The 22523-nt window shown below is 38.8% G+C and overlaps 1 protein-coding gene across 1 annotated transcript in view; it reads right to left on the bottom strand.

Moving 5' to 3' along the window:
- Psmd1 (proteasome 26S subunit, non-ATPase 1) overlaps nt 1-18314 on the bottom strand; it is a 90212-nt gene extending 71898 nt beyond the window's left edge. Inside the window, exons 1-7 of the mRNA XM_005326442.5 lie at nt 17966-18314; nt 13393-13436; nt 12360-12433; nt 12023-12192; nt 9075-9280; nt 6877-7020; nt 4598-4824 (exon numbers count right to left, since the gene is read on the bottom strand). Coding sequence (XP_005326499.1) covers nt 4598-4824; nt 6877-7020; nt 9075-9280; nt 12023-12192; nt 12360-12433; nt 13393-13436; nt 17966-17981 — 881 coding nt within the window. The 5' untranslated portion in view covers nt 17982-18314. The remainder of the gene's footprint in view (nt 1-4597; nt 4825-6876; nt 7021-9074; nt 9281-12022; nt 12193-12359; nt 12434-13392; nt 13437-17965) is intronic.
- Nucleotides 18315-22523: the final 4209 nt, after the last annotated feature.

The raw sequence follows: 22523 nt of genomic DNA, 5'->3' as shown, positions 1-22523 counted from the left end.
AAGACTCTAGGCATCTCTAAGATGAAAGAAGCCCAGTTATTGAACTTTCCCCAAATAAATTCATGAAAACACCAAGAAACTAGGTCAGGAAAATCCATGGATAACAAATACTGTGTGCAATGTATCCCTCCCCATTCCCAAAACGGACAGATGGAGATAAACTACCATAGGCTACAATCAGTATGAAGTAAAGCATTAGGACAATAATTAAAACTAAACAGCCAACATTCTCTTCTAGGTCAAAGCACCATGATGAGGAGAAAATGCTGGGCAGAGAAAGGAAACATCAGCCATCTTTTGTTTAAATACAAACACAACAGAATAATTTATTGAGAGCAATGAAAATTTATTTCAAAACAAAAGACATTAAGAAAGTGATACAAGATAAAAAAAATATCAGAATTTGAAATTTTCAGAAATTAAAATAATAGAACTGGGGGAAAATTGGAAATAAAAGAAAAAACCATTATAGAAATAAAGATTAACTCAGAAGGAACATGACAGCAAATAATCATATAATACCTTAGAAAAAGAAGACAGGAAAGAAGAAAAAATTTCAATTAAAAAGAAATAAACGAACTTCTAAGATCAGGAACAAAGATAGGATATTTACTCTTGTCACTTTAATTCTTTAATGTATCAGGAAGCCCGCCAGTGCAGAAAAACAGGGGGAAAGGCATAAAGATTAGAAAGAAAGAAGTAAACTGGTCTCTAGCTATAGATGATTCCAATGTAGAAAATTCTATAAAATTTTTTTTATTTAATTTACAAAAGCTAAAAAGTGATTTAAGCAAGGTTACAGGATTCGATGTTAATACACACAAAAAAACTATGTGTGTCATATAGTAGCAACAAGTTGAAAATAGAGATTTAAAAATACTACTTATAGTAGAATCAAAAAAAACATAATATACACAGGAATATAAGGAAATTAATTTAAGGAAAGATATGCAAAACCTGTGAACTGATATCTACAAAACATTGCTGAGAAAAATTAAAGAAAACCTAAATAAATGAAGAAAAGCACATGTTCATGTATTATAGATTTAACATTATCAAGATTTCAATGTGGGACAAACTGAGCAACACAATCTCAATCAGAATCCCCAAATTTACATAAATGCAAAAGATCTATAATAGTCATAGTAATCTTAAAAAAAAAAATTATAGGTCTGGGGGCTGGGGATATAGCCCATGGTATAGTGCTTGCCTGGTATGTACAAGGATCTCCAGTAGCCTCCACCCTCCCAAAAGGAGGTCTTACATTATCAGATTTCAAGCTTCCAATAAACTTGAGCAATTAAGTTTACTGATAAAAGAAATACAGATCAATGAAAAACAACAGGAAAAAAAATCTACCAACACATACATATACTAACTTGATTCTTGTCAGACTCCAAGGCAATAGAAAAAGGATAATCTTTTACACAAACAGCGATGAAACAAATAAGCATTATAAGCATTCATGTGGAAAAGAAAATAAAACCTGTTCTCCTAACTCATACCATATACAAAAAGTTGAGATCTACTAGAGATCTAAATACAAAAACCTAACATTATATAATTTCTAGAAGAAAACATAGCATATTAGCACATTGTATTTGTAACCCATGAGGCCAGTGAAGAATTTCTTAAATAGAGCCCCAAAATTGAAAATATGACTGATCAAATATAAAAAAAAATTTGTTCATAAAAAGATGCCATTAAGAAATGAAAACATACGCCAAAGACTGGGAGAATATTCATGACATATATTTTTATCAAATGACTTCTATTAAAATAACAATAAAATACCACTTTACCAATGAAAGGAGCAACATTTTTAAAAGACTGACATCAAATGTTGGTCAAGATGTAAAACAACTACACTGCTTATAAAAGAGTGAAATGGTACAGCCACACTGGAAAAGAGTAGCAGTTTCTTACTAAGTTACTGTATTACTTAATGATTCTGCTCCCAGGTATATAGCCAAGAGTATCTACAAAAATGGTTGTTCACAACCATTATTCTTTTCCCCTTTTCTGCAGTACTGGGAATTAAACTCTAAGGCCTCAGTGTTTACTAGGCAAGTGCTCTACCACCAAGCTGCATCCCCCAGTCTTTATTTTATTTTGAGATGGGGGTCTTACTGACTTGTCCAGGCTGGCCTTGAACTTTCAATCTTTCTCCCTCAGCCTCCAAGTAGTTGGGATTATATATGTGGCCACAGCCTTGTTTTTGTTTGTTTGTTTGTTTGAAGTATTAGGAATTAAACCCAGGGCTTCATGCATCCTAGGCAAAATGCTATCACTGCGCTACATCTCCAGCCCAATACTTTTGTTCTTAGCAGAAAAGAATCAAACAATCCAAAGGTCTATCAGTAATGAATGGATACATATACTTTGATATACTCACAATGAAATGAAACTCAGCAATGAAAAGAAATCAATTACTGTATTTTACTATGTAATCATTACAGAGTTTATGACGAATCTTTTGAAAAAAGTGGGTCAAACCCATTATATGAAGCTTTAAAAAAAATCGTGTGCGTACTACTTAAAAATCATTTATGACTACATTGTCTTTGGTGCAAGATTAGTATGCACAGATTCAACATATACATTAATGTGGTGTTGACAATTATCTGGTGAAATACGATATTAATTCACTCGCCAAAAAGATTCATTAACAAAAATGAAACAGAAACAAAAACAAAACAAAAAGATGCATGCTATATGATTCCATTTTTATGACTTTCAAAAACTAGCAAAACTGGCTGGAGCTGGGGCTGGAGCTCAGTGGTAGAGCGCTTGCCTAGCATGCATGAGGATTCGATCCTCAGCACCACATAAAAATAAACAAATAAAATAAAGGCTTTCTGTTCATATACAACTACAAAAGAAAAATTGAAAAAAAACTAGCAGAACTATCTATGGTGATACAGATCAAAACAGTGGTTTCCTTTGGAGCAAGAGGTTAACTGCAAAGGGCACGAAGTTTCTGGGATGGTATCAGAGGTGTTGGTTATGTAGGTGTTATACTAGCAAAACTCAACAAACTGTATGTTTAAGATGTATGCATTTCATTGGTATTTAAATTGTTAATTAAAAGAATGGAAGAAAATAAGGAAGAGACAAATACATCCGTAGGCAAATGAGAGCAACATTCCTATAAAAAAGGAGGCTCCCAAAATAAAAAATAAAGGAAAGGAAAAACACAAATAATAAAAACTAAAAGAAAACCTTTCAGAGGCAGGAATAATTTTGGTGTATCTGAAGACCATCAGGAAGGTCAGTGAGGTTTGAAAGCAGTGAGTAAAGGAAGAGAAGATGAAGTGAGGGGTACAGAGGCCAGACCATGTGCAGTTGTCTTGGTATCCAGAAGAATTGTTCCAGGAACCATCAGATATGATCTGTGGACCCAAGTCCCTTATACATAATGGCTGAATAATTGTATGTAACCTGAACACATCCTCCAGCATACTTCAAATCATCTACAGATTACTTATAATTACGTAATGTTAATGCTAGTGGTTGATTTACTGTATTGTCTAGGGAATGACAAGAACAACAAAAAGTCTGTATATATTTAGTATAGATATTTCCCCTCAGTATTTTCAATCCATGGTTAGTTGAATCCATGGATGCAGAGCTTGTGGATACAAAGGAACAATGCATAGCACTGCAGGTTAATTTCAGGACTTAGAATTTTATTTGAAATGTACTGGGATGGTAAGATTGAAAGAAGAGTGACACCTGATTTAGTTTCAGAAGAATGACTCAACTGCATGGAAAACTTTGGAAGAAATCTAAGAAGGGAAGGTATAGGTGATATATAAACATTTTAATAAGTGCTCTAAATGCATAAGGAAATACAGGAAACTAAGATCTAATACTATATTAACCTGTTTATGTATTCAGTTTTTAAAAAAGCACAAAAAGCTGAGGATGTTTCTTTCCAAATATCTGTCTATCTACCTATCTATCTATCAAGACAAATACCTTAAAGCACGCCCTCCAATCCCATCTAAGACTCCCCCACCCTTTACTTCTTTTTTGGTACTGGGAATTGAACCAGGGCCTCAGGCATGCTAGGCAAGCACTCTATCCATGAGAAGTAGTAGATCCCTGACTCTTTTTACTTTTTTAGACAGGGTCTTGCCAAGTTGCCAAGGCTTGCCTTGAACTTGCCGTTCTCCTGATTGAGCCTCCCAAGTAGATTTTTTTTTTTTAACCTTTATTTCATTTATTTTTTTTTTTTATGTGGTGCTGAGGATCGAACCCAGGTATCACATGTGCAAGGCGAATGCTCTACCACTGAGCCACAATCCCAGGCCTATAGGTAGATTTTTTAACTTATTTGATTAAGGAACAAACATGCTATCTTTCCCTACCAGATAATCCCTTCTCTTTCTTCCTAGAAGGATGCATTTATTTGGTTTTCATTATTATACTTTAGCACAGTGCAAAACAGAGCAATAGCCTAAAAAGACCTTATAGACTATGAAAGCTAATGTTAAATTTATTATTAGAATATGCCATCTATGAATATTATACCTACTCCAAAATGAAATAAAGATCGTTCAATTAGTTCTGCTGCAGAAAGAGATACTTATACCTGTCTTTCTCTGATCCTGAAACAGTACCAGTATTGGTGGATCCAGGCACAGAAGCAATAGGGGTGCCAACAGTTCGAAGATTCTGGATTACAGATGATAAAAACTGCTGGCTAGCACTTTCATACAAATCAAAACAAATCTGATAAGCCATCAGGAGGTTGTCTTCCTTTACCAGTTTTTCTAAGATATCGCTCACGGCCTGAGGGTCATCTAAGAAAATTAAGCACTGAAATGGAGATAAAGAACAAGTATACAATAACTGAAAACTTCATATACAAGGTACTTAAAACATAGCAAACAGTTGACAATATATAGAAAACATTAAAATGTAAGCACAGGGAAATTGAGGGCATACAATCTAGCCTACCCTTTTACTTCTGAACCCAGTACTCATGAAGTTTTCCTAAAAATGGAATGTTCTTCATTAAAAAAAAAAAAAAAATTCCATGAATTATACTGTGCCTGGCAATTATCAGCATTCAATATTAGTTGGTGAATAAATCTTAGTTTCTATAATTTTTTTTTTCTCCCACAAATAGGCATTGAATCCAGGTGTTCTCTACCACTGAGATATACCCCCACCTTTTTTTGAAACAGAGTCTAAGGTGCCAAGACTGGCCTTGAACCTGTGAACCTTCTGCCCCAGCCTCCAAAATAGCTGGGATTACAGGCAGGTGCCACCAAGATTGGCTGCGTCTTTAATGTGAATCATTATATCATCTGTTAAGAAATACACTTCAAGGGCCAGAGGTGTAACTCAAGAGCTCAGTAGTAGATTCTCACCTAGCATGCTTGGTTTTAATCTTGTATTATTAAATGTATTTATTGTTAGAATATGTCATCTATGAATATTATTATACGAGTAAATTTGTATAAACAAATTTTTAAATGTACAATACATTTTCTTATACGAATTGTAAAGGATAAGGAGTAAAAAGCTAAAAAAAAATAAAGTTGCCTCTAAGCAAAGGACAGTGAAATATTATTATTCATATGAGTTTTTAAAAACCTATTTAAAACTATTAAAAATTATTTAGAAACAAACAAAAACTTTAAAAATCTATATAAAGAGGGGTTGGGGTTGTGGCCCAGTGGTACAGTGCTTGCCTCACATGGGTGAGACACTGGGTTCAATCCTCAGCACCAAAAAAAAAAAAAAAAAAATACAGGTATTGTGTCCATCTACAACTAAAAATATTTTTTAAAAATCTCTATAAAGAGAGCTAACAAGAAATATAATGTTAAATTGACTTTGAGTGGTTTAAATGTAAATATTTTTTCTTCCCGAATTTTCTGTTTCAAATTTGGTTTAAAATACATTTTCAAAAAAGGAGCTTTTAAATTTAAATTTGTAAAAAGTATAGAGGATAGAAATACATGAAAGCATATATGCAATAAAATGCTATGCTCTTATGCAGAATACAAAAGTCTAGGGCTAGGGAAGTAACTCCATGGCAGAGAGCTTGCATAGTCCTGGATTCAAGCCCCAGCACTGCAAAAAAAACTCAAAATCTCTAATTTTAAAAAATCAAAAAGGATGAAGATGTGGCTCAGCAACAGAGCACCTCTGGGTTCAATTCCTAGTACCAAAGAGAGAGAGAGAGAGAGAGAGAGAGAGAGAGAGAGAGAGAGAGAGAGAGACAGGTGAACTTATGCACATTTCCAGTCCACAAAATGCAAAATAGACTTTAAGGATCTACATGTGCTTGGACCTTGGGGAAAACACCTAGCATTACCTTTGGGAAAAGACCCAGAAGAAGGGATAGGGAAATACTAGCTTTTTATTTTATATATTTTCTGTTGAATTTTTTTTTAATGTACAAGCAAATACATAAATTAAAAGATATAAAGAAACTATATCCAAATGCTTGGTTGTGTTTCAGTAATGAACCCACAGATAATTTCTATACTGTGAATTCTTTTTAGCACGACATAGTAGAGCATCAGTAATGTTTTTATCTTCTACCTTTTACCTTTTTAACCTTCATTTCCAGAATTTCCTTAAATGCTTAGATTAATCCTTATGTTAATAATTTTCAGAATTTAAAAAAGAATGCATATTAAAAATGCATTATAACAAAACAGCCTTTAAGGCTATGAGATTCCATTTCTTATCAGTAAAAAGAAATATAAACCATATAGCTAATCTTCACAAGGCTATTGAAAAGATGAGCTGAGATACATGTATGAAGCCATTATAATAATGTAATACAATATAACACCATGTAGTATAAAGTGGCTTTGCACAATGTAGAGTAATGTAGTGCAGGGTAATTACCTGACAAACATTGATGAAATCAGGTTTCTCCAAGTTCATGTAGATTTTAACTAGAACTCTTAGTACTTTGTTCCGAAACTGTTTATTCTGCATTAAAGACATGCAGAGCTTGAGGCTATAAGCTAGCATTCCTGGGACATCATTCTGAAAGAGATAAATTTTAAATTACATCATTATCTGGTTACTGAAGCATTATGTTTATTAGAAACAGAATTATTTTAACATACCTTCTTTAGCCATTCAAGACAATGACTTAAAACCCTTAGATAATAAAAACCTAAATACTGTAAACTTTTTTAGAGAGAAATTTTTAGTAAATAATCACATATTTCCTTATTTTCATGAAAATGGACTGAAAGCAATTTAATATTTAGTGGTCATCCAGGACCATCACTATATTAACAAAGAATACTATAACAGATTGATGCTGTTTATTATAAAAAGATTGCTTCAACTGTCCACACACTAAGTGCTTTGCAACTATGCTTTGCAACTGTGTCTGTTGAAGGCTTTCTGCCTCCTACCTTGCTACTAGACTCCTTCCTGATTTACTGCCTGTACTTATTAGTCAGAACTATCTCAAGCTCTGAGTGACTCAGGCACTAATGCTATTACATCTGTCTGGTGTTCTATGAGGAAACCTTAACTTACATAATGTTTTTTTTTACTCTTGGGGTTCTTATAAGCAGCCCCAATATTTGAGATACTGCCCTATAAAAGTTCTTCAACATAAACAAACATACTGTAGAACTACAGAAGTTTTTCATAAAGCAAGTTGTAGCTTATTACTAAGTAAAAATAAATTAACTTAATGAGCTATAACTAGCATTTTAAAAAATTAAATACTATTTATGATATAATTCTGACATTTTAAGATTGTAAGTACAGGCTTAAGTGCAATATGTACTAGAATGCAAAACAAGATGAATTTTTTACTCTCCCCATCCATCCATTTACCAGTACTGAAGATTGAACTCAGGACACCCTACCACTGAGATACATCCCCAGACCTTTTTAAATTTTAATTTGAGACACAGTCTTGCTAAGTTGCCAAGGCTGGCCTTGAACCTGTAATCCTCCTCTCTCAGCCTCCTCAGCAGCTGTGACTGAAGGCATGCATCACTGAAGGCATGCATCATTGCTTTATTTTTAAAAAACATGTATTACCCCTTTTCTTTCTACCTACCTACCTATTATTCAATGCCCATTTTCCCTCTGGATTCCCCCAACAGACTGACTGATTTGGGCAGAAACTTTGTTGCCACAATATCTCCAATGCCTAGAATAATAGGCATTCAAAAAGCATTTGCTGAATGAATAACAGCAAATATTTTAATCTTGTTCACAAGAAGACAAGGAGAGGCTATACCTGCACAAAAATTAAACTGAGAGTGAAACAAAGACCATCCTATCATATGGTCATTCATTTATTTATCCTACTTCTGCTGCTAAACAGTGGCTTAGACCTTGATGATACAGTAATGGAAAAGGCACAAAGTACTAAACTGGTAGGAAAAGCAATTATTAAATAATTAACTAAAAACTGACTAACACTTTGAAAAAAATACAGGGCTCCCTAAGATTAACAGAAGAATTGAACCTCATCTTTGTAGTAGAGGCTGAGTAGAGAAAGGATATTGGAGATTGATGGAAAACTCTGCAAACAAAAGACAGCTGAGTTGTGATCATGAACAGGAATGATGCAGGTTAATAAAGAATATTTTTGGCATTGGGGACAGGACAACGTACAACAGGAAAAGAGAAAAGACCAAAATGGCTAGAGTACAGAGAGTTAGCTCATGGAGAGAAGGAGGTGTTAAAGCAAAGTGGGCCTGCAAATCATTGTCCACTTAACTCAGTCTTGCACCTTTGTGACTACTTTGATTGGTGACTTAAACTGTCTAAATTATTGTAAAACATTCTTAAATCTGGAATCTACTTAATAGTGTTAACCACAATAAATTAATTCAAATAGTTTATCAATACATTCTTCTTAAAAAAGGCAAGGTAATAAATACAACTTCCTCAAGTGAAACTTCAAAAAGAATTGTGGCAAGAGAAAAGCAGATATTCTATGAACACAAAACACAAAGTTCATATATTAAAAAAAAACTTGGCAAAAAAGATTTTCAGTTTGAATACTTCGTTTTGCTGATTTCCCATCAATAACAATCTGTAAAATGACATCATCTACCTACCGACTCCAGTATGGTCTTCTCAAACACATCTAGTCTTCGTGTCTCCAGAGCAATGCCAATAGCCTGCTTGTACTTGTGATCATCTAGACATCGCTGGAACATTTTATTCACAATGCCTTCCAGCCTCTGGTCAATTGGTTTTTTTTCTCCTTCAGGCAAATCTGCATTTTCCACGCATTGTTTGGTATAGTGATCAATGCATTTTGCTATGGAGAAAATAAAATAACTCTGATTACCTTGTAAATTGAGCTAAACTACCAAAAAGGGCAATATTCACATTTATAATCACATATACCTGTGAGATAATTATAAAGTAATAAGGAAATTAAAAATGTTAGAACTTATGCTTTCAAATAAATCTGTTGTATTTGCAATAGTTACAATAAAGAACCATGCACCCACTCCCATAAGGTTGACATTGTTTAAAACATTTCTAGGCCTGGTGTAGGGGCACACACCTGTAATCCAAGCAGCTCAGGAGGTTGAGGCCAGAGTTCAAAGCTAGACTCAACAACTTATCGAGGCCCTAAGAAACTCAATGAGACCCTATCTCAAAATAAAAAGGACTGGGGATGTAGTTCAGGGTAAATCGCCCCTGGGGTTCAATCCCTGGTATAAATGCACCTACTGCCCAAGTTTCAGGGACAGTCATGTTCTCCCATTTGCCAGGTTTACTTGTCATAACTACATCCCAGGTATATGTAATAACGAAAACCCAAGGTCTAGCCTTATTCTCAGCTGAAGTCTCATAACTAGGAGAAAGCTTACTAGTCTTGAATTTTCTGGAGGTACTAATGAGTATTTATGCTACTCATTAAGATCCCAAGAAGAGAATCCCAAATTCTACTTTGTATGCCCACTCACAAATCTCAGTGACATTTAAAAAAAAAAAAAAAAAAATCCTACAAAACTTAGAAGCATGAATCCTCTACTCCCCACAAAGTAAAGAGAACTGGTCTCTTGATTAACAACCACCTTCCAAAACTAAGATGATATTATATTTAGAAACAGGGACGGCATCTCCTATCTCATAGTACTTTATTTTTTAAATTTTTTAATTGATTTTATTTTTTCTCATAGCACTTTATAACTCGTTATCCAATAATAGAAAAGATAAATAGGTATATTTAACCACATTTCTAACAATGTGAAGAAAGTGCTCTACTTTCAAAAACATGCTGTCTATCCTTTAAAACCATCGGTTCTTCCTATAGGATTCAAAGAGTTAAAAAAAAAAGTAACAAAAAAACCAGCTAGAAGCTGTCCCCAGTAGTGCACACCTGTGATCTCAACTATGGGAGGTTGAAACAGGAAGATAACTAGTTCAAGGTCAGGGAGATCTCTGGCTCATAAAACAGAAGAGAACTAGTTAGAACTTCAGGGACATCTGAAGGTACCTCTTTCAACCCTGCTGTGCAGAATATGAATTTTTCCCCCTAAGGGCCTATGTAAATAATGCAGATTTCCTCTTTAATGAGCAATGAAAAATACCTGCACTGTACATTCCTGACAGGGAACATGATCTTGAGCTCTTTGAAACTATGATCCCATCTAAAGGGCATGCAGCCCCTTTTTTCAACTATAAGATAGACATTTCTCAAATACTCAAGTATTTTTTAAAGCTATAAAATCTTTGAACCTTACATAGTTATTTGAACTTATAATTCTGGTTGAAACACAAGAGAGAATCCAAAACCTTGCCTATGAGTTTCTGGCACTGGAAATGTTTCCCAAAGGCCCATGTGTTAAAGGCTTGTTCCTAATGTGGTGCTATTGGGAGATGGAGGAACCTATTAGAGGTGGGGCATGGTGGAATGCTTACAGGTGATTGGGAGTCTGTCCTTGAAGGGAATAGTGGGGCCCTGGTCCCTTCCTTTTCCTCTCTTAATTCTCTGTCCTGAGATAGGTGGTTCTGCTCTTCCACAAGTCCCTGCCATGATTTATTGCCTTATCACAGACACAAAAATAACAGAGCCAATTGATCATGGAATGAAACTTCCCAAACTAGTTACCTTTCTTCTCTACAAATTGATAGTCTCATATATTTGTTATAGTTCAGAAAGCTAACCACCCCTTCATTTTAAAAATAAACAAACTGGGCATAGTGGCACACTCCTGTAATCCCAGTGACTAAGGAGATTGAGACAGGAGGGTTCACAAATTCAAGGCTGGCCTGGGCAAATTAGTGAGACCCTGTCTCAAAATAATTAATAAAAAGTTCTAAGGATATAGCTTAGTGGCAAAGTGCTCCCTGGATAGTATCACAGAAGGAAGGAAAAAAGGAGCAAATGAGAAAACAATGGTTACTAGTAAAAACTAGGATTTTGGACCGAGTAAACCCAGGTTTTAACTTCTGACCTTTCTATTTAATAGCCGTGGGTCTTTACGTATCAGAATCCAAGTTTTTTTTTCATTTGTACAACAGGGCAAAAGTGTAATCAATCATGATATGTAGAGTGACTAGTATCAGGCCTACCACAATACAATATTCAATAACGTCTTCTTAGAAACAACTACATAAATTTGCATCAATCTGTTACTCATAATAACCTGAGTTATCATCTCACCAAACTGTAGGCTCACTGGACTAGAGATAACCATAACTGATGAGATAATCAGGCTCAGTAAGAGGTAGATCTAAAAACTCAATCTGCATAAAATTATCATAGAAAGATTATTAATTTATAGTTAAAATAAAACTGAGCGGTGCTGGAGATGTGGCTCAAGTGGTAGCGCGCTTGCCTGGCACGTGTGCGGCCCGGGTTTGATCCTCAGCACCACATACAAACAAAGATGTAGTTCCGCCGAAAACTAAAAAATAAATACTAAAAAAAAAAATTCTCTCTCTCTCTTAAAAAACAAAAAACAAAAAACTGAGCAATATCAAATTCTGGAAAAAAAAGAAGGAAGCCAACAAGATAAAGCCTTACCAGATATAAAATAATTACCTATAATAGTCTCCACATATTCAGAGTTATCATTGACATTGAAGAGGTCACCTGCTCCAAGAGCATAATTCAGAGACTCCTCAAAAGCCCCCAGGTGATAAAATACTTTAGATGCCACTAAGGCTGCAAACTGCCGACTCCGGAAACCTTCATCTTCATACAAAACTTCTCTGAAAGAAATTAGAAAGGATAGATCCTGTTCCCTTAAAAATCCCAAATCTAAATATTCAAGCCACAATTTAAACATAAATTTCTAAATAAATTAATAAGCCACAAGACACATCCACAATTATTCAAATATCTTATTCAAATTAATAGAAATAGAGCAATTTCTTACATTTTGTCTACAGACTCAGAAATTTCTGCCCAGAAGTCATTGACAACTGCATTCAACTTGTGTAGTGCAAATTCCTGTGAAAGATAAAACCAATATTCCATTTTAAAATACACTTACCATTTTGTTTCCTTTAAAAGTCTCCCCTCCTAAAAACAAACCAATGGCGAATCTGCAATAACAGTCACTAAAACTCTCTCTCTTTTTTTTTAATATAATTTAGTTGTTGATGAACATAATGCCTTTATTTCATTGGTATGTGGTGCTGCGGATCGAACCTAGTGCTTCACTCGTGTGAGGGGAGCACTCCCACCACTGAGCTACAACCCCAGCCTGACTAAAACTCTTAATCTCTCAAAGACAGAAATTTACTCATAAGTTTTCTTGAGTTTACACATTTCCTTTCTGTTTCAATCCTAAAACATCAGACTAATCATGTCATTCCATGTCACACAAGACTGACCTGTTAGAAACTGCAAGGGTTGGGGTTGTGGCTCAGTGGTAGAGCGCTCCACCTAGCATGTGCGAGGTCCTGGGTTTGATCCTCAGTACCACATAAAAATAAATTTAAAAAATAAATGTATTGTATACAAATAAAAAATAAATACTAAAGAAAAAGAAACTGCAGGGCAGCCAGGCTTGGTGGTGCATACCTGTAATCCCAGTGGCTTGGGAGGCTGAGGCAGGAGGATTGAGAGTTCAAAGCCAGCCTCAGCAAAAGCAAGGTCTAAGCAACTCAGTGAGACCCTGTCTCTAAGTAAAATACAAAATTGGGCTAGGGATGTGGCTCAGTGGTCAAGTGCCCCTGGTACCCACCCACCCCCCCAAAAAAGAAACTGCAGGGTTACTCAAATGTTATTTAAGATTTGCTTTAATTTTGTTAAACTCAAGGAAAACCAATTGCTACTGCCAAGATACTATCTTCTCTGGCTAGATTTCAATGACTGCTACAGGTTGTGTAGGATGGCTCCTTCAAATAATAGAAGATATGCAGACACTAAAAAATTTAAAAAGCTTCACAGAATTCAATTCATACCTTCAGCTGTGGTTCTTCTTCATCCAGAAGAGAAATTATTCCAGCTATAAGGCAAAAGGAATATTATGATTATGAAACATGCTCACTCAGATAAAAATTAATGCTTTGTCAAAAAACAAGCATTTCTGTCACTGATATTACAGAAAATGTAAGCATTTTTTGAGAGGTGATTTCACTAGGGTTGAGTCAGGTGCAGTGGTATACCCCTGTAATCCCAGCAACTCAGGAGACTGAGGCAGGAGGATCTTGAGTTGTAAGTCAGTCTCAAAAATAAAAAATAAACTGGGGATATAGCTCAGTTGGTAGAGTGCATGCCTTGTATGCACAAGGCCCTAGATTTAATCTCCAGCAACACACACAAAAAATTAAAACATAAATTAAAAATAAAAGGGGCTAGGAATGTGGTTAAGCACCTTTGGATTCAATCCCCAGTACCAAAAATGAAACAAAAAACTGTATGGTTTATATTTTGAAGCTGAGGAATAACTATGTTATCAAACTTTCATGACACCATATATATCACATCATTTGCCATTTGATGGTTTTCAAAATATGGTCCCAGGCCCAGCAGTATTAGCCTTATCTAAGAATTTGGTAGAAATGCAAATTTCTTGTTCTGCCTCAGACCTTCTGAATCTTTTGATTTGGGTTTGGGTCCAAAAAGGCTTCCCTGTCATTATTGTGTTCACTACAGTTTGAGAATCACTGACCCAATTTACTGACCAAAATGAGAAACTTTCCCCATAAATTCAGAATAAATTATTTAGACAAAATAAACCAACAGTTAAAAAATTATTTAGGAAAAAAAGGGCACATTTGATCATCAACTCAAAAGAATAATATATTTCGATGATTTTTCAAGGTGCCTATATTAAGGCATCTCCTTCCTATCACATGTAACCATGATTTCACTAAATAATGAACCATCTTACTCATTCTGATCCCATTACCCAAGTGTTCCCCCACATGCCTTATCTTAGTCTCGAGGTACTAGCACTAACATAGGAGAGCAAAAGGAGTAACTGTCCTCTCCAAAAGAACAGATTTTGAAATATAGTCATGTCAAAGAAATTATTGAAAAAAAAAAAGATATGGAAGATTTTGTCCTTATACCATAGAGGAAACCAAACCCTCTCAAATATTTTTTCTTGTAGATCTTAAAATCATTCTGGAACACTGAGTTCAAACTGTGATTTGATTAAAAAGAATCAAGACAATTTTAGTTAGGAGATGTAGCCATTTCTAAACGGTAAGTATAGGTTTGCCTTTTAGCTGGCCCAGTCTTTAGGGAACCACCATAAAGGAAAGGATACACAGTTTAACAAGCAAAACTAGAGCCTACTACTATTCCAAAAGCTTAAAAGCAAAAAGAACTTGGTATTCTAGGTGTTGATATATCCAAACCAGACTGAATGGACAGCATGGAGAAAATTAAAAATACAATTAGGTGGGGGTGGAGGGAAGACAATCTAGTGATGTGGAATAGACTAGAATGCTCTAAATGTAAAACAGGCCAGGCACAGTAGCACACACCTGTAATCCCAGATACTTGGGAGACTGGGACAGAAGGATCACGAATTTCAGGACAGCCTAGGCAACTGGTAAGAACTTGTCTCAAAATAAAAAATATATAACAGAGCTGGGGACATAGCTTGGTGGTAGAGAGCTTGTCTAGCATTTGTGAAGCCCCGAGATTGATCCCTAGAACCCGGATTGTAGGTGGGGTGTAGAACAAATCACAACAGGTAATGCTAAAAATGCCATTAATTAGCTACCATCAATCAAGGTTGTATATGAAAAGTTTTTTTAAACAGAGATACATTTTTACACTCTCTTTTTCATTTCACTGGTAACTAATTTGCTACATGATTGCTCTGGCTTGCAAAATCAGCCTCTGGGCATTTAATAGAACTAAATCAAATATTCTATACTCCACACACTAATAGCTCCTATCTTAGAGAAAAAGAATGGGAATGGAAAAGGCTTGAAGAAGGGGCTGGGGATGTGGCTCAAGCAGTAACGCGCTCGCCTGGCACGCGTGTGGCCCAGGGTTCAATCCTCAGCACCACATACAAACAAAGATGCTGTGTCCACCGAAAAACTAAAAATTAATATTAAAATTCTCTCTCTCTCTAAAAAAAGAAAAAGAAAAAGAAAAGGCTTGAAGATGGCAAAAACTGTTATGCAATAATACAAACTCAGCAGATTATGTCTAAAATGTTTAATTAATTTATAGTATTATGTGGATATTATTTCTCATATGGGGGTATGTTCCAGAAGACACAGCATAATAGCTGAAAGTGGCTGTCTGGAGATGGGAAGGGAAAAGAAGGGTGGAAGACTACCATTTTAAAGATTTCCAGCATTATTCCCCCTATATGTCTATACTATATTAAATCCAACTCACTTAATTTCACATCTCCTTCTAGTAAATAAATAGCTCTTTCTCCCCCATTCCCTTTTATATGAAAACTCTTGAAAAAAATTAGCAGTACACACTAACTTCTTATTCACTACTGTTTTTAGTGACTAGTAAATGTCTAATGAGTAAATGAATGAATAAACTGACACACCAGAACCATGACACTGGCTTGTTTAGCACCTGGGACAGACCCTAAAGCAACAAGCTTTAACAGATCTGAAACAAAGTTACAAAAGATCTGAAGCAGAAAATGACAAGTAATCCAAAAAATTTAAGAAATGACAGTAACAAATATATACTAAATTATCATCACAGAATTTCATCTCAAAAATCATTAGTTCTGCCCACCACAAGGAGGTCTGAATTCCATTATATTCCTGCCAAGTGTTCTTTTCAGCCTCAACTCTAAAAACTCTAGGGACCTATTTAATTATTTGATTGATTAATCTCTTCATTCAAGACATACTTCTGAACTTCTGCCATAAGCTCAGCAGTGTTCAAAGAAATGTGAAGACAAATTTCCTACCCAAAACTGTATCAGGGAAAGACACTAATCAGGAAAGGTAAACAAACAAGGTAATTACTGAATTGGGATGGAGAAAGGTGGCAGCTAGAGAGGAGAGAGTAAATGAATTTTATTAGAGTGGCAAGTTAAGATAAGCATTTGAGTTAACACTAAAGATTGAGAAGCTAAGAGAAACCTTGAAAAGAGAAGTCTAGAAAGGAAATAGAATGTGTAAGCGTCCACAGGTAGGACAAACTGAACAGAAAGAAAGCCAATGTGACTAGTGAATAATGAGTAAGAAAGTATTACAAGATGAAGTCAGCGACAACTTGTGTATTTGGTTGAGCAACTGAATTTTATTTTAAAAACAATGGAAATTGATTAATTTCAAGCAAAGATATATTACATAATTAAAGTTTTAAAAAAACTGATAACAAAGAATGGACTTAAAATGGGTACTGATGAAAACACAAAGTTTTAAGGCTTTAATAGCAGCAGGCAAGAGATGGGCCAAGTTAAAAGAGACAGTGAAAACGGAAGGATCTGAACTAGAACAAGGGCTACATTTACAAGTGGCAAGAAATTTCGTGTTTGTCTTCAGAGCATGGTAACTGGAAAAGCTCTTCTTCATATGAACTACACTTCATCTCCCAATCATTTGGATCCCTTGGGGACAAAAGTCTAATTACAGGTACAGGTGACAGCTCTTCAAGTGTTAGAAAATACTACTATGTCTCCCAGCATCTCCAATTTTCTTAACTAACCTTCGTTAAATGTGATTTGGAGTTCCCTACTCTATGGAATACTGTCTTTCTGCCCACCAGTTTGTTTACAACAAAATGTGTGTGGAACAGGTACAGAGAAAAAAAAAAAGAAAGGGTATGTAAGCGAGAAGGTGGGGGGTTGGGGGTCGAGTGCGGTGGACAGCTATATGCAAATCAGTCTGTAGTGGGGAGCCTACAAATCTCCACTTAAACTTGATCTCTACAGCTTATCCCATTTCAAATGCCACTACATGGATTTACTTATAAAAGTTTAAATGTGGGGACCTTCCTCCAGACTCCCGAGCTCTTTCTTGAATGTATAGTACTTTCTGAACACCTAGGCTCAAAAGGTCAGCTGATTCTCAGTATAAAGCTGACTCGGTGCTGAATCAAACACCCCTGGAGTGGACCCAGAAATGACCCACCTCGGACTTCATTTCGGATTTTACTCTACGGAGGACGTGTCTCGGCGGGTCCCAAAGCACTCAGGCAGCAGTTACTGCTGGTCTGCACAGAGGTCCCATCCAGTCCCAGCCACCCACAGAGAAAGACCGGGGTCCAACGGCCAGAACCGGGAAGACAGCAGGGAAACTGGGGATCGGGACCGACCAGGAAGCCCCTCGGTCCGGGCGGGGGGTGTGGCTGGGAGGGAGGCAGAGGCGTTCCACCAGGTTCCATTCCTCCCAGCCCAAAGGGCCTGCAGCGGCGGGACGAGACCCCCAGCCCTCGACTGGAGCAGCGTCTTGGGCAGCGAGGCCATCGAGGGGCCGCGCAGGCTGGCGCTCCGCCGGGAGGTGCCCCGTCACCCGCCCTGACTCAGCTAAAAGCCGGCGCGACGGCAGCGGCTCCTCCCTTTGCGTGTGAGCCCCAGACCGCACTCACCGGCTGAGGTGATCATGGTTGCGTCCCTCACTCGCCCTTCCGTTTGCTCGCCGACCCTGCAGCTCAGTGTATCTGTCAACTCTGGGCCCGCTCGCTCCGCCGCGCCTCTTGCCTCCCTGGGTGATCTGCTCAGTCACTCGCCTGCTCAGGCCGCCGGCTCGCTTCTTGCCTAGGACCCTGTCCACCTCGGAGCTGCCCGCCGCCCCGCCTCCCATCTGCGCGAATTTTCTTCCGGTCTGTGTTTTCCGGGCCGCTGCCGCCCTCCGTCCTGCACTAAAGAGTACAAAAGAAAGTGTCACTGTTTCTGCTAACTCTCCTGGAGGTCAGAACTCCCGCGCGTTGAGGACATTGGTATGCGTCTACCATCAGGCTTAAGAATGGCCACCCCTGCAAAGATAGGACCCCCACCGACACCCGCCATTGCCGAGAGAAAGGATGCTAGGGAAGGCGTGCGCTTGCGTGCAGCGCTACCTGCAGTCTAGGAGGTGTCATTGCAGCAGTCCCCACCAAGCGGAGACTGAGTTTTGAGGGGTTTTTTTGTTTTGTTGTTTTTTATTTTTAATAAAGCAAAGTCTGTCTAAGAAAGAAATTCTCAGAGAAGTGCTGTATTACCATAATGAATCCACAAGTAATTGTTCTATTATCCTTTGAATAACTAAGATTTGGGTTTACTTTTAGAATAGTTAATACCATCGATTTTCATATTTCAAGAATCAGAAGTCGGGCTGGGGATGTGTCGGTAGCGCGCTCGCCTGGCATGCATGCGGCCCGGTTGGATCCTCAGCACCACATACAAACGAAGATGTTGTGTCCGCCGAAAACTAAAAAATAATAAATATTAAAAATTCTCTCTCTTAAAAAAAAAAAAAAAAGAAGAATCAGAAGTCTATTGACTGGGGACGTATCTCAGTGGCAGAGCACCGAACATGCTCGAAGCCCTGGATTCTATCCTCAGCACCAAGTGTGTGTGTAATGGGGCGGGGGGGGGGGGGGCGGGCAGGGGGCGATGGGCCAACAGAGAGGTGGCCAATTTGAAGTATCTGCTCCTCAAGGAAAAAAACGTTCTGTATGGGAAGAGCATCGTGTAGCTCCAGTGTGGATGTTGTGCTCGTCATGGCCACCACCTAACCTGAGTGTCACATGAAAATGCATGGGCAACGAGTAGATGGCTAAGAACACCAGGCTTCTCGCCCTTTGAGATTCTACTCTGTCTCCAGGCCTGAGGTTTCTTTTTCTCCACTCCATTCTGCACTCTTTAGGCAGAGTAATCTTTTTCACAACTAGCTCTAATTCCTTCTGTTCCTTAAAACCCTCAGTCCCCATCTTGGACCCTATTCTTATGCTTCTCTTCTATGTTTCTGGCCACAGTCTTCTGTTTGTTCCCCATTCTTGCTTAGAATGCAATGCCTTCCATTGCTTTGATCAAGGTGGAGGTCCTAAAATACACTCCTACAGCCGTGCTCTCTCTCCTGAGCACCAGACACACAGACTTACTAGATATCTCTGCTTGGTAAATTTACAGACTCCTGAAACCCAGCAACCTCAAAGCTGCATGCACTCTTTCCCTACATGTGTGTCTCCTGCCTTGGTCTGTGTGAGTAAAGGGTATTCATCAGCCTTTAAAGGAAAGTGACCACAACACTCGGAGCAACCAAAAGATCTTTACTGCAGCAGTGCAACAAAGAGAAAAGAAAGAAGGAAAGAGAGAGAGAGAGAGAGAGAGAGAGAGAGAGAGAGAGAGAGAAAAGAGGAGAGATGAAGAGGGAGAGAGCAAGAGCAAGAGAGAGAGAGGGGGGGGGGGCCTGGCAGGAGGGAGTTTTTATAGCCCAAATCTAATGGGGTCTCTGGGTCTGCAAGCTGCCTTGTTGGCCCAAGGGAGGGGGGTTAAGTGTTCAACCTTGAGCGGGGTTGAATGTTCAGACTTGAGGCAAACAGGTGATAAAGGACCAGATAGAGCGGGGTTTGAGTGCGTGAGCTATCTTGCAGCCAACATCTGTTCAGCCTGCCCTGCAGACAACACAGTTTAGCCTGCTCTGCACCCAACAAGCCTCTGAAGCAGAAATCTGGGAGTGCCCTTGACTCTTCCATCTCAGCCATTCAGCACCAGATTTTGTCCCCTTAATATCTCTGCACCAGCCATTTCCCATCCTCACTCGATTACCCAACAATTGTCTCCCCCTCTTCTTTTCTGGTTGCAACAGCCTCCAAGAAATTTGACTTCCTAATTACTATCTTGTTTCCAGTTCATTCTTCACAGCCAGTCAAAACCAAGTAAGACTACCCTCACCCACAGGACTTCCACCATCTTTAAGGTCCCTTTTGTCCTGTCTGGCCCCACTGTAGCCATCTGGAGCCCCTAAAGTTCCCAGAACAGCCATATAGTTATATACCTTCTCTTGGATCCTGGTACCTGTTTTTCCCTCTGACTTCAAGGCCCTCTCCCTTATAGCCTGATGAATGCCACTAGTTTTGAGGCCCAGTCAAGCAGTACCTCCTCTAGGAAGCCTACCTTGACCTACCCCTCCACATGCTCCCTTTGAGACTTTACTTCACACAACTGTAATCACATCTTGCCCCCTTCCCAACTGTAATCACTATCTCCTATAGTAGCTAGCAGAGTGTCAGGCACATAGAAGGTGCTCAGTAAATGTTTGTTGAATGAATGATGGTTAGTTATTGGCAGAAGGCTTGGACTCAGACCTATGGCTGTAAAACCCCTGTCCTCCCCAACAGTCTCAAATGAGATCTACGTATCTTTTTTAGGGACATAGTGAAATCACATACAAAATTTTCTCATCCCACCTGCACCCCTGGTACTGGGCTTTGAACCCAAGGGGAACTCTACCACTGAACTTCATCCCCATCCCTTTTTATTTTTTTATTTTGAGACAGGAGTCCCTAAATTGCCCAGGCTGTCCTTGAACTTGGGATCCTCCTGCCTCAGCCTCCGGAGTAGTTGGGATTACAGGTGTGTGCCACTGCACTGGGCTTTACAGAAAGAATTCCCTCCAGAGTGCGTTCTGCTCCTGAACACTAACTCTCTTCAAATTCAGAAGAGTCACAAAACGTCTGGAGGCCTAATCGAGGTCATCTGTGGCCTCACCCAGGTATGTGTGAGCTGGGCTGGGGGCCTGGTCTGGAAGAAGGCAGGAAGAAAGAAAGGGCCAGAGCTTGTCCCTGCAGCGCCCACCAATGGTCACAGTGCTCCCAGAAGGCCGAGAACTCGGGGGCGGGGGCTTCAGCCTGCACGCATGCAACTGCCCGGGTCTTAGAGGGTCACTCAGTCCCCGTAGAGCTGCAGTGATGGTCGGGTGGCACTGGCGGGCGTGGCAGCCCCGGCGTCCCGAATCCTGTCCCTGTTGGGCCCCTCTGACACTGTGAACGAGCCCTGGGCACTCAAGCCTCTCCCCTAAGGCCGGCGGACCCACCTGCCTGGCGGGCGGACCGAGCCACCCAGGAGCTCTCGCAGATCTCAAGGCGACTGGGCCTCGAGGCTGTCACGTGCAAAACGCCTACCTCGTATTTTTAGAGTAAACGCATTTATGTGAAACGCAGCCGGTGACACGGGTTCCCACGTGTGAGGGCTTGGTCAGGGGAAATGCCCTAGTCTGGCTAAAGAGACCCAGACAGAAACGCATCTGTGAACCCACCAAGGAGCTAGGTTGTCTGACTCCCATCTCAGGCACCTGGAAGACTGCCTGCACAAGCCGACTGCTGGAAGCAACTGGTGACCTTGCCAGGGTCTGGGGTGGCCAGCAAACTCGGGGCAAGTAGGGAGCCTGGGTGGGGGCAGTGACCCCAATTTAGGTTTCTAGCGTTTTCTGTTGGCCAGTGTTCTCCAGGACTTATGGCACAAGCCACACGTGCTGGTGAACGCTTAAAATATGCTAGTGCAATGGAGGAATTGAATTCTAAATTTAATTTTAAATGATATTTTAATTAATGGAAATTGACCAGATATTCAATTGAGTTACTGAAAAACTTTTTAAAGTATATCTGGAACAATTTGAGGATGTGAATGTATTTACGACTGCATATTTAATGAGATCTAAATACTGATCAAGTACAGCTGATGAAAATTTAATATCTGAATTGGGCTCTACATGTCAAATTCTCACAAGATTCAAAGACAGCATGCAAAAAATGCAAAATGCCTCATTAATAGTTTACAGTTGAAGTAATATTTTGAGTAAAACAAAATATACGTTAAATGATTCTTACTAGTTTCTTTTCCTTTTTTTGAATGTGGCTATTAGAAAATGGACAACTACATATGAGCCTTTTTCTCAGCCCCACTCCTCTGGCCCCCATTGAGGCCTGGCCCTTGGCCTGTTCCATGGTCTTGCCTGATCTCTGGAACAGCTGGTGTTGGAGGAGGCCAGATCACATGCAGAGGCTGAAGGGAAGACCTATTCTCTTCCAAGAACAAGAGACTGTAAGTGACCATCCTGACAGCCAGTTTGGGAGCCAGGAGCCAGGGAGCACACTAGGACAGTAGGCCTTCAGGGCCAGGTTAGCCTGGGATTAGGGTCATGATCAAGGAATATCTGGCTCTGAG

This window comes from Ictidomys tridecemlineatus, chromosome 7 (genome assembly GCF_052094955.1).
Source record: "Ictidomys tridecemlineatus isolate mIctTri1 chromosome 7, mIctTri1.hap1, whole genome shotgun sequence".
NCBI classification, from domain to species: domain Eukaryota; kingdom Metazoa; phylum Chordata; class Mammalia; order Rodentia; family Sciuridae; genus Ictidomys; species Ictidomys tridecemlineatus.
The sequence above is the reverse complement of the archived record's forward strand: the minus strand, read 5'-3'. Positions and strand labels throughout refer to the sequence as shown.